Source organism: Candoia aspera, chromosome 2, assembly GCF_035149785.1.
Source record: "Candoia aspera isolate rCanAsp1 chromosome 2, rCanAsp1.hap2, whole genome shotgun sequence".
Lineage (NCBI taxonomy): Eukaryota > Metazoa > Chordata > Lepidosauria > Squamata > Boidae > Candoia > Candoia aspera.
Window position 1 is genome coordinate 223,860,316 of NC_086154.1, and position 17,384 is coordinate 223,877,699.

The 17,384-nt window shown below is 39.8% G+C and overlaps 1 protein-coding gene across 1 annotated transcript; it reads left to right on the forward strand.

Moving 5' to 3' along the window:
• The first annotated feature begins 208 nt into the window (after positions 1-208).
• SPATA9 (spermatogenesis associated 9) lies at positions 209-15,239 on the forward strand. Its single transcript, XM_063295406.1, has 5 exons — positions 209-269; positions 1,202-1,290; positions 7,229-7,456; positions 11,824-11,919; positions 14,953-15,239. Exons 1-5 carry the CDS (start codon positions 209-211, stop codon positions 15,178-15,180), a joined length of 702 nt encoding a protein of 233 aa, XP_063151476.1. The 3' UTR covers positions 15,181-15,239.
• Positions 15,240-17,384: the final 2,145 nt, after the last annotated feature.

The following is a 17,384-nucleotide window of genomic DNA, read 5'->3' on the forward strand; positions in this document are numbered from 1 at the left end:
AAATGAGGGTAATTTAGTATACATGACATACACTGATTACACCAGGCTGTACTGTGTTTGAGAGGTACATTGTGTCCTCATAAAGGACTCCTGCCTTGAAGGTAGAGATATGCATATGTATGGGATGCTGTCATTTGTGGCCTGAACTACTTGTTTGATTGGGGGACACCATCCTCTAATTTTAGTGGTGGTAGCAGGCATCAGAAAAATGGCTCTTAGGCCAATTGGCTGGATATGTGGGGAGCTTGTCAGGAAATTTGCTGGACAAGGTATGAATCTTTTGATGCCTGAATCTTGGATATAAAGAATATTTACATCTTTACATCTTCAAACTCATTTTTAAAAAAAAACTCCAGTTTCTACCAAATATACACTTTCACATACACATAACTTCGTTGAATCTGCTAAAATAACCAAACTCAGAGAGAAATATCATTGAGAGAGTAGTTTCAGTAAACTGCCTACACATTAGAAATAGACATGTATATGTGAGAGATGGGGTAAGTTCCCACAATATGTAGTCACCAACTTTCACCTTACAGAAATTTCTGAAATCTCAGTGCCTCCAATTGCCCCCAGAATTGCAATAAACAGGAAGGGAAGTCAGTAATGAAGGTCCATAGTCCTGCCAAACTATTAGCCTCTTGGAAATGGTTAGGAGGCAGACTTGATCAAGCTGGCTAATCTTTTACCATAAATAAAGTTTATACATAGAAGAAGCTGCCTTTAAGCCATACCGCCAATCCATTGAGCTGACTACTGATGGCAACAGTTCTTTGAATTCTCCAAACTCCTGCTACTCAAGATCCTTAAAAGAGAGATCAGGGAGTGAAACTGGGAATGGGCTTTCCCTGGGACACAGCCACTGTAGAATGCAGAAAAGAAAAGAAAGAAATATTGATACTGGGCATAGTCACGGCATAGGCTTTGGAATGTCATGGTGCAAATTGGGTAGGATCTGGTGCTCATCAGTGGGGCCTAGCAAAATCTGAATAGCATTTTAGTTTCCAATACTAGTTTAGCAATATAGTATGTGTTTCCCATTATACTAGTCAAATATTGGCTGATTACCAACTCAGTGTTTAGCCCTGCTGCTATAGCTCATTTAACCCAATCGTTTACAAATACGCAATGCTTCATATTTGAAATCTAATTTTGAAGATCAGGATTTTATTATTTTAATTATTGTATTTCAATTCAGCTGAGGTTATACAGAGAGCCTTCTTGGAAATTGTAGATGAGATTAGGGAGGAATTTCCAAACCTATTGAGGCTGACACGTTCAAATCAGGTAATATTTCTTAATTATTGCCTTTCCTTGCTACTTGAATGTTCAAACTTTTTCATAAGGTGCTATGTTACAAGTATGTTGTATTCACCTCTCATTTTGCAAAGTCTCAGCTTACATATACAATGAAAAAATTACCATATGAGGCTAGAGATATTCAGCTCACCAGATACATTTGAAAAGCTGTTGCAATATTGCGTGCATCTATATGTCGTGTTTAGTTTAGCCTCAACTTTCTTCAGTATAGACTCTTTAAATGAAAGTGTCAGGTAAGAAATAGGGTATGGTTAAAAACAACAAAAAGAAACTAAATGATGTCTAATTATTCAGTGATGTAGGTATCCATGTTGCACCTTTATATCATACTAAAAATGTAGAAGTATAATTTACTCTAGAATAAAGGTGACCTTAAATTTATCTCTGTCATAGTGGAAAACTTTTAAATAGCTTGTAGAGGAGACGGAAATGAGGGAAGTAGGTAACTTTTCTATCTCCTGCCACATTTTTTATCAGTCCATGTTAGTTTGGTTGATTGCTGCAACTATTTTTTGATTGAACAGAATGACTCCCATGGAATAGAAATTTGGCAAAATTTTATAAAACATTTTATGAGACAAAAATTATCATAAAACATTTATGATGTAATACAAAATATCAGAAAATAGTTCATGTGGTCAACTCCTGATGTTTGACTGTGTTATACAGTTCAATGTGGGATACATATTGAACATGGGCTATTTTCAAGGCAGATACATCTCAGAATATCTCCATGAATTTTTAAGAACTTTTCCACTGGAGTCAATACATTAGAAGCTCTGCCACTGTTAAAGGCATTGAGGAATCTGGTAAGGAAATATCTCTGAAACGATGACCCAACAGGTCACAGGTTGTCTAGTATCTGCTATAACTAGTAATATTTTAACTAATGTTGATGTCATTCATACAATGGAAGAACATAGATTTATCTGTTCCCATATAAACAATATTATAAGGCTTATCTATCATAAAAACATTGTCAAAACCCAAGTGAAGGACAGTTTGTAAATTTGGAGCTACCAGATCTGGGCTACAAAGATCCACAGTATCATTAAATGTCAATAGAGATAAAGAAACTCCAAACTTTTTGTTGCCATCCAGTGGTTTTTCACACCCACCCTCTGCCCCCAAGTCTGGTAACTCTACCTAATGACTACTAAAATAAAATGGATATAATGCAATCAGGTAGACATATCAACATTTGGAGAGAAAGATTGTGTTAGTTTTTTTTAAAAAAGGAGATTGAGGTAGATTGAGGAGACTGAGGAGGTATACATGTCAACATTTGGAGAGAAAGGTACTGTTTTGTTTCCTCAGACATTTTTCTGCAAAACTGGGGCGAGCCTTAGGAACAGAGTGCTGCAGGGGGGACTATGCAAAAATCATGACAACCACCTCTTCCTCCTCCTCCTTTCACTGAAGAAGCTCTTCTGGCCATAGAACAGCCAGTATGGATCCAACCATTTACATATGCTAAAGGCAATGCAAACCACTTCTGAAAATGTTGCCAACTGCCAGGAGTCAAAACCGACTTGAAGGCATGCATGCATGCATGCATGCATAAATAAATAAATAAATAGCATTCCCAAATGCATATTAAATAGCATCTCACCTTGGCTTGTATTCTAAAAATATATGAACTATAAGAGCACAAATGTTGATGTGGAAAGTTGTGGAAAGTTAAACAGATCAATAAAGATGCTTAAAAGCAAACCTATTGAGTTCATAAGCAACTTGCTCCCAAGTAAATAGGTACAAGATTGCATCCTCACAGAATACAGGAGGATACTGTAATAACAGATGGCATTATTGGATAAGAGATTCCTTTCTATGACAACCATAATTAATATCTGAACAGCCTTTGGAAGACAAAAATTGCAAACTAGTTTACAGCAGAACAATCCTACGGCCCAGTTACATTGCTGCCACTGGAGGCAGCAGAGATGCACCCCAGCTCCCAAGTAGCCCAAGTATATAAGCCCGCCCCACCCAATCATGCAGAGAGGGCATGCTACGGACCACGTCCATAAGAGAATTCCATCTGGCGGGGTCCAGGAGGCAGGACTTCTCTGCAGTAGCACCTGCCATCTGGAACATCTTGCCCCCAGAGGTGAGATTAGCCCCATCGCTCCTAGCCTTCCGGAGGAAGTTGAAGACCTGGCTCTGCCGCCGGGCTTGGGGTAGGGAGGAGAATAGTCAGACTTGGGGCTGGCTAGTGCCTTGAAGTGCCCCTCCTACGCAATGACTGAATGAGACCATAGCCATCTGGATTTTATTATATTTGGTAGCTCTGTGAAATTGTTTTAAATTGTTTTATAGTGTGTATTATATTGAAATTTTATTATATATTTATTGTTTTATATTGTAAACCGCCCAGAGTTCCTCCGCTCGGAGGAGATGGGCGGTGACAAATTTGATTGATAAATAAATAAGTAAGTAAGTAAGTGCTGCAAAGGACCTGGGGCCTGATTTTAAATAATAAATCAAATAAATCATATCACTAAATAAACAAACAAATAAACAAATAAAGCTCCAAAGTTTCAACATTCCACCAGCAATCTGATTTAAAAAAAAGAAAAGAAAAGTTCTGTGGAAAAATGGGTAGTTCAGGGGGAAAAATGTAAATGCAGTTGTTATGGTAAGTTTCAAACCTGGTCGTTTCACATGTCAGGCAAGCATGATAACCACTATGCTGCTAAAACAGTGCGGTAGCAACACAGACAGCAGAGTCAAGATGGCCATCCTGGGAAAGCGAAGGAAAGGAAACAAAGCTGGTTGCCCTGTGTGTATATGAGGCTTTAACTTTTTCTAAAAGTCAGATATAAATAATAAACCAAAGCAAAAGTCTTCCTTGACAATGTATAAGCCACCAGCATAAATAAGAGGCTGTATTCATGTCACGCAAGTAATCAGATCTAGCAGGTTCTGTGAACTTGTCCCATTTAGAGAAGTTAATGGTTCAGCAGTTCAGTGTAGTAAACCCTACGAAGGTTTCTTCTGAGCAGGGTTCTGCAGCCCAAGATGAAATGGCTCTGGAGGACAGAGACCAATGGAAAGAAGTTGATCCTACCACAGTGAATATTACCCAATCAGAGTGAAGGCATCTGCCTTCTATGCAGCGAAGCATGGTGGGCGAACTGGTTGTTATCCCTTCTTCTGTCAGGAAATGGAAAATACAAGTTTTGAGACAATGCAGGAAAATATTTACAGAAGTTGCATTCACTGCAGGTTGGGGGTGAGTTGAGGAAGAGGTTGTATGTTCCAGTCCTCCAGAAAGGTGAGTGGCTCATATTTGCACTAGGACAACAGTGCAAATATGGAAGTGTGGGTCTGCCCCTGGGCTTCCTGTTGTGTATTATTTATGTACGGATGGGATATGCAATAAAATGTTAGCAGACACTTCCATATTTGAGTTTTAAGCCACTATGCCCTCCAAGCATGGCCCTTTTCTATCCCCCAGTTCCAGTTCCATTTTCCTTACTATATTATATTGCAACTGTTCCCCAAGGCTGGGGTTTTTTCATTTTTGTTTTTTAAATGTATGGATCATTCCCTCTGAAACAAAACATTTTATATGTTTGCTTTTCTTAAATGTGCTGACATTTCCCTCTTGCTTTTCGGACATGGGATACAGTTCTGAACTGCACCAATAATCTTTTTTTAATAAGAATTGTATTAAGTTTAAGTAAAAAGCTACAGAAAAACAAAAAACTACAAAGAAAAAAAGAAAAAACTAAAAATAAATGTAAAAGCACAAGAGAAAATTTTCAAAATTACAAAAAGAGGTGACTTCCGACTTTTAACAGCAAGGATATACAACAATTTTCCATAATCAGTCCTTTACTCTATATTAAACCAAAATCACATTATTTCTATAAATCATTCCACTGGCACTTTATAAAAATCACTACAGTTGCTCCCTTCCCTTATATTAAACGATATAAATATATATATGCACACACACACACACACACACACATACACATACATACACACACACACCTCTCCTAATCAACTTCCCCCCTCAAGATTATTTAATTATTTCCTTCCTACTACTATTCTATACATCCCTGTCCACTATAATAAAGATCAAACTAAAAAACATATAGTCTGCCATTATACTTGATAATACAAAAATTTTAATAATCTCAATCATATTAAACCCAAAACCAAACATTTATTATTTCTTTATTATACCTTAATAATCTTAATCCAAATTGTTAAAGATAAATGAAATCAGCCAAACCCTTAAAACAATCCAGAGAAATATCCTTAAACCCTTATCCCACTTCAAAATAAACCAGAGCATTTACATATCCCCACAATGCACACAGAGCTTTCTTCTTCAAAAAAATTGAACAGCCCAACTGCCCTCTTCATAAACTCCAACATCTCTTCAGGAGACCTCCCATACATAATAACCCCTTCTTTTCCATGGTGTTCCATCAGAAGATCAGTTTCACTTGTGGCTTGCAACTCCATCTCTCCCTTCTATTTCTTCAACTCGACTATCCAATCTTCATCCAACATTTCAACAGAAGTCCAGATGTCACTCTTAGAAGAGACATTTCTGTCACTGTTAAAGTCCTCAGTTTCCTCCACAACATCCCCAACCAGATGACATATTTTAGACCTCATATTTTCCACAATGTCCTGAATGCCTTGCATAAAAACTTGACAGGAATCAGAAAGAATCTGTTTAAAATCTCGGTGAAAGTCAGACAAAATCTGCTTAAACTCCTCCATGTCTCAAGCAGCAGATTATGGCGCCCCCTAGGAGCTTAACCAGCAAAAATCGAAGATATAAAAGAATTCTGGAATGTGTTTACACAAGTGAAAGTGAGATAACAGTTATCTCAGGGAGAGTAAAAGCAGAAAAATGAAAGTTCAAAGCAGCCGATTCAACGTGTAGGAAAATGCTAATATCTTCAAATTTAGTACAAAAATAATAGCAGGGAGACAATTATTTACTCTCAATCCTCCTTAATAGTTGGATGGAAAATGAAGTCCAAAACTTGAACTTTTAAAAAAATTAATCCCAAAAATAACAATAAGCACCAAGAGAACCAGCTTCACCTTGCTGTAGAAAGCCTCTCTTAGGGTACACATAGTTCAAAGAAATATAAATTACATGATTTAAAACTGGGGTGGCTGGTCTTAGTGTCCCTTTAAAGCTACAGCATGGCTTGGAAATGGTGATGCCCCAGCCTCCCGGCTGCTCTTACCAGTCGAGCGCGAATGCTGTTTGCGATCTTCTGGCTGCAAGCAGCCATCTGGAGGACAGATGGGGTGGTTCCAGGTGTTTTCCTTTTTCCAGAAAAACACTCCTGGGCTTCAGGAAAAACCTGCCTGAGCCTGAAAAAACTGCCACGTTGTCAGTTCTGCCCACTGAGCCCGCGGGCACAGCTGTTCAGTCTGCCATGTCCCCACCAGAAGTCCCTGAACTCCACCAATAATCTTGACTGCAATTACTGGATGAGCAATAAATAAATTCATGCTTACTCTCTTAAACTACTTAATGCAGTTTATTCTACTTTTCAGTAGTACTCCTATATAAAAAGGCGAACAAGGAATGCCTTAGAAATAGTAATCTTCCTATTCAATTGAAATAATAACTGGCATTATAAATAGAAGGAAGCTTTTTTAGAGTCCTAATATTACAATTATAAAGCACCTCTCCATTGTAGAGATAGATTATTTTTAGTACCAAATTTTACTATTCTGAATGGGATTATTATTATTTTTATATTTTATCCTGACTTTTATCTATGTATGTGTATATATGTATAGTCAACTCACTGGCATGTAACTGCAAGTAACTATCTTTCATACAACAAATTGACTGTTTTTGTTCTAAATCTAAAAGCTTTCACTATATTGTAATTATTTTTAATTTCTATTTCAGGAGACAGATCACAGTGTGCAGAAATCAGAGTCAGTTATCACCAAGGTATTCTATTCAGCTCATGGAGCTATCATTATGAATGGGCTAACTACACTATCCCAGTCTTCAAACTCCATTGCAAAAATCTTGCAGCCGCAGCTTGCTAGAAAATTAACAGAGCTGAATATCTTATCACGCCGTCTTTTCAAAACATTGAATACACCCAAACAGCCTTTGTATAGGATGAAGGTAGGCAAATTAAGCTATCTCTCACAATTTCCTAAGTAAGTTCTGTTCTGAAGGTACTAACGTCAAACATGTCACTAAGCTACAGTGTAGCTCACATAGATTTAACTTAGCATGTGTGAACCTAGTCATACTAGTTAAAAAATCATGGTTTATGACTTAGTTCAAATCTAACTGTGGCTAATTTTTAGGAATTATGGTTAAACAAACCCTAGCTTGCCATGACATAGGAATCCAGCCTCTGAGTTAGATGGACCTACTTTTTCAAACTTCAGCAAAGGATTGTTACCTTGTTGTGGTGCTGGAGCTTGAGCACCTCAATGATGCCATGAGCTAAACCATGAAGGGCCACCCAAGACGGGAAGGTCATGACAGAGAGGTCAGACTAAATGCAATCCCTGGGGAAGGTAATGGCAACCCACCCCAGTATTCTTGCCGTGAAAACTAAATGGATCAGTACAACCAGAGATATGTCGGTATACCATCGTAAGATGAGACCCCCAGGTCGGAAGATGGTCAAAATGTTACTGGGGAGGAACAGAGGATGAGTGCAATGAGCCCCAGAGGTGATGACGCAGCTAGCTCAAAGCCGAAAGGACGGCTAGCGGCCGACGGTGCTGGTGGTGAACGGCGAATCCGATGTTCTACGGATCAACACACCATTGGAACCTGGAATGTAAGATCTATGAGCCAGGGCAAATTGGATGTGGTTATTGGTGAGATGTCAAGATTAAAGATGGACATTTTGGGCATCAGTGAACTGAAACGGACTGGAATGGGCCACTTCACATCAAATGACCACCAGATCTACTACTGTGGACAAGAGGACCACAGAAGAAGTGGAGTAGCCTTCATAATTAATAGTAAAGTGGCTAAAGCAGTGCTTGGATACAATCCAAAAAATGATAGAATGATCTCAATTCGAATTCAGGGCAAGCCATCTAACATCACAGTGATCCAAATATACGCCCCAACCACAGATGCTGCAGAAGCTGAAGTAGAGCAGTTCTATGAGGACCTGCAGCACCTACTGGACAACACGCCTAAAAGAGATGTTATTTTCATCACGGGAGACTGGAATGCTAAGGTGGGCAGTCAAATGACACCTGGAATTACAGGTAAGCATGGCCTGGGAGAACAAAACAAAGCAGGACATAGGCTGATAGAATTTTGCCAAGACAATTCACTCTGCATAACAAACACTCTCTTCCAACAACCTAAGAGACGGCTTTATACATGGACTTCACCAGATGGACAACACCGAAATCAGATTGACTACATCCTTTGCAGCCAAAGGTGGCGGACATCTATACAGTCGGTAAAAATAAGACCTGGAGCTGACTGTAGTTCCGATCACGAACTTCTTCTTGCACAATTTAGGATCAGACTCAAGAGATTAGGGAAGACCCACAGATCAGCTAGATATGAGCTCACTAATATTCCTCAGGAATATGCAGTGGAGGTGAAGAATCGATTTAAGGGACTGGACTTAGTAGATAGGGTCCCAGAAGAACTATGGCCAGAAGTTCGCAACATTGTTCAGGATGAAGGCAGCAACAAAATACATCCCAAAGAAAGAGAAAACCAAGTAGGCAAATTGGCTGTCTGCTGAGACACTAGAAGTAGCCCAAGAAAGAAGGAAAGCAAAAGGCAACAGCAATAGGGGGAGATATGCCCAATTAAATGCAAAATTCCAGAGGTTAGCCAGAAGAGATAAGGAATTATATTTAAACTAGCAATGTGCGGAAGTGGAAGAAGACAATAGAATAGGAAGGACAAGAAACCTCTTCCAGAAAATTAGAAACATTGGAGGTAAATTCCAGGCCAAAATGGGTATGATCAAAAACAAAGATGGCAAGGACCTAATAGAAGAAGAAGAGATCAAGAAAAGGTGGCAAGAATATACGGAAGACCTGTATAGGAAGGATAACAATATCGGGGATAGCTTTGACGGTGTGGTCAATGAGCTAGAGCCAGACATCCTGAAGAGTGAGTTTGAATGGGCCTTAAGAAGCATTGCTAATAACAAGGCAGCAGGAGACGATGGCATCCGAGCTGAACTGTTCAAAATCTTGCAAGATGATGCTGTCAAGGTAATGCATGCTATATGCCAGCAAATTTGGAAAACACAAGAATGGCCATCAGACTGGAAAAAATCAACTTATATCCCCATACCAAAAAAGGGAAACACTAAAGAATGTTCAAACTATCAAACAGTGGCACTCATTTCACGTGCCAGTAAGGTAATGCTCAAGATCCTGCAAGGTAGACTTCAGCAATTCATGGAGTGAGAATTGCCAGAGGTACAAGCTGGGTTTAGAAAAGGCAGAGGAACTAGGGACCAAACTGCCAATATCCGATGGATAATGGAAAAAGCCAGGGAGTTTCAGAAAAACATCTATTTCTGTTTTATTGACTATTCTAAAGCCTTTGACTGTGTGGACCATAACAAATTGTGGCAAGTTCTTAGTGGTATGGGGATACCAAGTCATCTTGTCTGCCTCCTGAAGAATCTGTATAACGACCAAGTAGCAACAGTAAGAACAGACCACGGAACAATGGACTGGTTTAAGATTGGGAAAGGAGTACGGCAGGGCTGTATACTCTCACCCTACCTATTCAACTTGTACGCAGAGCACATCATGCGACAAGCTGGGCTTGAGGAATCCAAGGCTGGAGTTAAAATTGCTGGAAGAAACATTAACAATCTCAGATATGCAGATGATACTACTATGATGGCTGAAAGCGAAGAGGAACTGAGGAGCCTTATGATGAACATGAAAGAAGAAAGTGCAAAAGCTGGCTTGCAGCTAAACCTCAAAAAAACCAAGATTATGGCAACCAGCTTGATTGATAACTGGCAAATAGAGGGAGAAAATGTAGAAGCAGTGAAAGACTTTGTATTTCTAGGTGCAAAGATTACTGCGGATGCTGACTGCAGTCAGGAAATCAGAAGACACTTAATCCTTGGGAAAAGAGCAATGACAAATCTTGATAAAATAGTTAAGAGCAGAGACATCATACTGACAACAAAGGTCCGCATAGTTAAAGCAATGGTGTTCCCCGTAGTAACATATGGCTGCGAGAGGTGGACCATAAGGAAGGCTGAGAGAAGGAAGATAGATGCTATTGAACTGTGGTGTTGGAGGAAAATTCTGAGAGTGCCTTGGACTGCAAGAAGTTCAAACCAGTCCATACTCTAGGAAATAAAGCCCAACTGCTCACTTGAGGGAATGATATTAAAGGCAAAACTGAAATTCTTAGGCCACATAATGAGACGACAGGACACCCTGGAGGAGATGCTGATGCTAGGGAGAGTGGAAGGCAAAAGGAAGACGGCCGACCAAGGGCAAGGTGGATGGATGATATTCTAGAGGTGATGGACTCGTCCCTGGGGGAGCTGGGGGTGTTGACGACCGACAGGAAGCTCTGGCGTGGGCTGGTCCATGAAGTCATGAAGAGTCGGAAGCAACTAAACAAATAAACAACAACTTTTTCAAAAAATTGTTTTCTCTCATCTCAAAATTATATGGTGGACAGATATCTTGGCCCAACTTAATTCCTTGATGACTTCATTCACACAATACAGGTAGTTCTTGCTTAATTATTACAATTGGGACCGGCAACTCCATTGCTAAGTGACAAATTTGTGAAGCAAAACATCATGTGACCATGCCACACAACATCACTCCTGCTGCAGTCATTAAGCGAATCACCTGCAGTTGTTAAGCAAGACATCACGTGACCGCAACTTGCAATTTTACTGCCAGCTTCTCCATTGACTCTGCTTGTCAGAAGCCAGCTGTGAACCATGCAAATGGAAATCATGGACCACAGAGATGCTGCGATGGTTGTAGGTGTGAGGACTGGGCATACAGTAAAGTTACTTTTTCAGCACTGTCATAATTTAGAACAGTGACTAAACAAGGCAGTTGTTAAGCAAGGATTACCTGTATGCTAAACCACTGATTGCTAATTAATGGTTTACTGAATGAACTACAAGTGGTTGAATACTCTCGATATATAAGCTGAACAACATGCTGAATTACCAGCAAGCAAACTGCACTATATCTTAGTGAGTCAGATAAAACGCCCAGAGTATTTTCTCATAGCTCCTTCCATCATTTTTTCTCTGATAGGAAAAAAATATATACAGCTGCACCATGTCTTTTAATAATAACACCAGGAAATCTGTATGAAAGCCTCCTTTGGTATAAAAGGCAGCTTCATTTGTTACACTATAAAGGAAGAATAGCTTAATTCTTCTATTCAAAACAGTGGGATTTAAAAGTGTCTGTCTGAAAGGATCACACCCACCATACTGTAAAATGGATGAATGCTTTTTTTCTCTTTCTTCTTTCTCTCTTCAGGACAAGAAAGTCTTCTTTTATGATATCATTTCCTACCCAGCAAAGACTGCCCTTACCAGCGTAATGTGTGCTTCTTATGCAGCACTAATTTTTCTGGTGGGTTAATAAATGTTACTCTGCTCCAGCTTTTCTCATGCTAAATAGCATTTTATTCTTAGCAAGTAAACTAAGCTATTATTAATAATTATAGAACTCTTAGTGATAGACCTCATATCTCATTTATTAATGAGAAAAAATTGAGTTCACACATTCCATTAAGCCATAAAATGGTTTGGTTATAACTTAGATGTGTTAAGTGAACAGTGAATAGTAAGCCTTGCTATATGACCAATGTGTTTGGCAAATACAACCAACTGTACAGTATCCCACATTCCATGATTATACTACAACCATGGTTACAAATGATTTACCATGATGAAGGAACCCAGCCAATATACTTGTAACTTTTGTGTCTTACCCTTAAAAGAATGGGTAAGAATGAATCAAATAGTTTTCAGTCGGGTTTCAGGCCCGGATATGGGATGGAAACAGCCTTGGTCGCACTTATGGATGATCTCTGGCAGGAGCGGGATGGGGGCAGTGCATCCATCCTTGCTGTTCTTGACCTCTCAGCGGCTTTTGATACCATTGACCATGATATCCTTTTGGGTCGACAGGGAGTTTGGGGTGGATGGCGTGGTTTTGCGCTGGTTCATCTCCTTCCTCCAGGGCCAGTCCCAATCAGTGTTGATAGGGAGCAAGAGATCCAGCCCATGGCCCCTCCTTTGTGGGCTGCTGCAGGGTTCGGTACTCTCTCTACTCCTTTTTAACATCTACATGAAACCTCTGGGCGAGACCATCTGTCGCCACGGGATGAGGTATCAATATGCAGATGATACTCAACTATACATCTCCATCCCGGGTAACGTAAGTGAGGCGTGACCACCCTCTCTCGGTGCCTGGAGGCTGTGTGGGTCTGGTTGGAGAACAACAGGCTTCAGCTGAACCCTGGTAAGACAGAGTGGCTGGGGTTAGGGGCTCCCGAGTATCCAGGAACCTACCATCTTTGGATATGGATGGGGTTCCACTGCCCCAGACAGACCTGGTGTGAAATCTGGGGGTGCTCCTGGACTCATGACTCCTGCTTGAAGAGCAGGTGGCAGCTGTGGCCAGGGGAGCCTTTGCACAACTTGGTATTGTGCACCAGCTATGCCCTTTCCTGGATCAGGAGTCCCTTTGAACAGTCACTCATGCCCTAGCCACCTCTTGCATAGACTACTGCAATGTGTCCTTCATGGGGCTACCCTTGAAGAGTATCTGGAAGCTACAGCTGGTCCAGAATGTGGCTGCACGAGCAGTCTTGGGAGCCCCTAGGAGGGCATATATAACACCGTTGCTACGCAAGCTGCATTAGGTGCCAGTTTGCTTCCGGGTCCAATGCAAGGTGTTGGTTATCACCTTTAAAGCCCTACATGGCATGGGTCCAGGTTACCTGAGGAACTGCCTCACCCCTGTTACATTGACCTGCCCCACCCGGTCAGGCAGAGAGGGCATGTTGCAGACCCTGTCCATGAGGGATTGCCGATTGGCAGGGTTCAGGAAGAGGGCCTTCCCTGCTGTAGCACCCACCCTTTGGAATAAGCTACCCCCGTAGGCAAGACAGGCCTCCACTCTCCCAGCCTTCCAGAAGGGTGTGAAGTCATGGTTATGCCATCTCACTTGGGATGGGAGGGGGGATAGCCAATCATGGGGGTGGTTGGCACTGTGATGATGCCAAGGATAAGATCTTATTGCCCTCTTTTATATTTTATATTCTTTGTATTTTTATATTTTTGTGTTTGTATTTATGGGTATTTATATCTATATTTATATTACATTGTAGTTTTTTAGCAATTTGTCATTTTATTATCCATAAGCCGCCCAGAGTCATTGTATGTGAGATGGGCGGCAGAGAAATTTGACAAATAGATAGATAGTAGTATGTCTTAAGAAAAGAAGATAGTCCAAGGTTCTGGTCGAAGCCATAAATATTAACTTCATTTTTTTTCATTTTTCATATGTTATTATTAAACTTATACTCTTCTCCATGTGGCCTACAAAGGCAGCTTATAAAACAAGATATAAAATATAAAATGTGGCAGCAAAATCAATATAATTAAAATTAAAATCAAACCAATTAAAATCAACAGTTAAAACTTTGGTGAAAAACTTTCATTTATTTAACACTAGAATTGCATTAGAATGGAATTGCTTATAGATTATTATTACTAACACATATTAAAGTCATTAAAAATGACACAGAGTATTAATTTATTTGATTTCTATAATATATCACCTTTCTATCAACAATGACACTGAAGGTGGCTAACATCGAAACAAAATGCAATGACCATGTTCACACAACAACTTCAACTAAGTTGTGTCATCTGATCCAGAATCTCAGCCAGTTCTGGATTTGGCTGATCCCCTAGTACCTACGTTTACCTGTTGGCCCTGCAAAGAAGTGGGAGGCTATAACAACCACAAAAATTGAGTTGTTCCATCTCTCCATCTTTCTCATTCCTCCTCCCTGCAGGCTTGCAAGAGGGTAAAAGAGGGTCAGAAAAGGGGTGGGGGAGATGAAGCCACTATCATCCCCATCTATAATGTTTCCAACCTGGATCAGGCCACTGCATTTTTAAAAAATGCATTTGTTGCAGCGTAGATGAAAAAAGGAGGAAATGACAGCCAGACAGTCACCACACAGATGACAGTAATCTGGTGTGGGGTCAAAAAAGTCAAGGTGGCAGCCATGACTGCACTATCAAAGCCTATCCCTTTTTCACATGTATCACATGTCTTGACTTTCTGACTCGCCCTTCCCAATTGTTATGCTGTCCAAGGTGGCTGCTCCTGTTACAAAGGGGGAACCTTTGTTCCTTCCTTTTGTGTGGCAACTGATAAACAGGCAAGGTGTAGATGTCAATCTCCCCTACTTGTTTCTGTCATAGCTTTACTTTTCCAAGGATTTATTATTTTGCTTAATAAATTAATACAGTCCAGCCAGTACTAATGCTATAGGGCAACATGCTCTCCTTCAATTAGGCAAAAATGTAAAACATCAGAACCTCTACAGTTAATTAAACAATAAATATCTTTTTATGTGAACAGGCAGTCTCCATTAACAAACTGTTGGCAAAAATAAAAGACATCATTCAGACAGAAGAGGCTTCTAGGGAAAGCAGCAGTGAAGATGTGGATGAAAATGGATTTCCCAGAGCCAATGAAGCAACTTCCTCTCTTCAGCAAGAAGCCTCAAGGTTTCCTATTAAAGCATCACACAACAGTGGAAGCATCCATACGCTACTTTCAGCAATGGATCAAGAAAGCGAACAATAATGGTTCTTTTTACATAGAACAGGCACAGCTCTGGCTCTTCAGCCTATATGCACATTGTTTTATTAAATACACAGATATATGAAAATGGTTCTCATTTTCCATTCAAGAAATACCAATTTTTTATATGCTTTGGGGCTGTGCAAAGCATTCAGAAGATAACGTTTTGCAAAGGCAGGAGCCCAAACGAAGCATCTTTTTCCAGACTGATAAAGCCAATGCAATTTTTGTAAGACTTGGCATGACTGCTTTAAAAGCTGCCTGATGGGGAAAAAGCCCTAATTTACAAATAAATGACATGCCACATCTCACGTAAAGGTTTCAGAAAGCTTTCCTCTCAAAGCAGAGAAATATATTGCAGAGAAATATATTATGAAATAAAAAGGGGACATTAAAAAATTGGAAAAACAAAATCAAAAACTTGGGCAAGAAAAACCTATCTTAAAACATTAAAACATATAACATCCATGGATTGGTCAGAAAACATACCAACAAATCAAACTTAAAAAATGAAGAATGAATGATGTTATAACAAGAAGTTGATCATTAGAAAACCACTTGGGAAATGCTGCCAGTTCCTTTGGATGACCCTTGTCCAGGAAACTCATAGTTCCATTATCTTTTTTTCTTTGCCTCTTAACTCTTCTAGTATGCAGATATACATTTTTCTCACAGGCTCATTTTTAAAACAAAACAACTATACTCCAAAAAGAAATTCCGTAACTTACAATTCCAAAGGCCAGGCATTTGGTTCAGTTTGGATTCTCTCCCTTAATTGCCAGACAGCTATCAACATACTGTGTGGAAGGCATGTTGCTCTGAAAAAACCCCTCCCACACAACAGTGAGTGCCAAGTTGTTCCAAAGCTACTGTGTAAAGAGGTCTTTGTTACACACAACCTTTCTAGTGCACAGATCCCAACCGTTAGAAGAAAAGGGCTCTGTTTGCAGCGAGAGGAAAAAGAGAAGTCTTGTTTGCAAAAATCCCAGTCCTGATTGTTACCGATGCCATGTGACAGCTATTTTAACCAGGCCCATGAGCTCCATTTCCTACAAGGTCTCTTCCAAAATCCACCAGATGTTTGCATGCTGGTGCTACAGGTGATTCCTCTATGCAGCCTGGGCTGGATTTTAATGAATGAGTGGTTGGTTAGAGAGAAAATGATGTATGGTAAATACACCAACCAGAAAATCCCTACAAAAAGGCTCCAATGTGCTCCCTGTGAAGTGTTTAGCATTACTAATGGAAAGTTTGTACAGTAATTAGTTTGTTACATCTCAGTAGTGCAAACTAATCTAGCACCGAAGCTCAGAGTGAAGCATCTATTCTATGAAATAATATTTACTTATTTAAATAAGTAAATGCATACCTGAATAATTTTGGTAGTCATCAGAAGGGGACCAGACCTTCTGAGGCATGTTACCAGATTACAACCTGCCAAAATACAAACTAGCACTAAAAATGTCTGTTTAAAATGGTAGTTAGGATTTATTATAAATACACAGCAACAAAACAAAATACATACCCAGGCGTCTTGCAGAAAAGGCATAGGATTTGAGAGAATCAGTTTGAACAAAGGAGTAGGATAGGCTCATCCTAGATGGGGATTAAGCTTCAGAGAAAAGAGCTTTGATGGAAACTGGCTCTTTATCTTGGGCATTTGCAAAATAAAATCAAATACATCTTACAAGTGGGATCTAAATATTCACTGCAGGTACAAGTTTGGATTAGAATATATTTTTTTCCTGGGTCCTGAAAAATTTCTTCCCATACCTTCCTCCCAGCCAGCTGAGGTTCAAAGAAAGAAAAGCTTCCAAAAACCTTCTGCCTTAAGGCGCAGGGAAATGTGTTTGCTCAGGAATTTAGTTTCAGCCTACATAGGTTTACCATACTAGAGATAGAAGGGATTACTGTAACCTACAGATCACCTGTGTGTGTGTCCTAATCTCTACACCAGGCTTTCTCAACCTTTTGACCCTGGAGGAACCCTTGAAATATTTTTCAGGCCTTGGGGAACCCCTGCACATTCAGGCTCAAATATAGGCCAGAAGTTACAAAATTACTATATTCATTTCATGTGTAGGCCTGTATATATGCATTAACAGTGTTCTTAAACTAAAAATAAAGAAACTTACCTCTTTAATGTGAAGTTACCCAAATTTGAAATAATTTTTAAATAAATTGTGATCTCCCAGGGAACCCCTAGT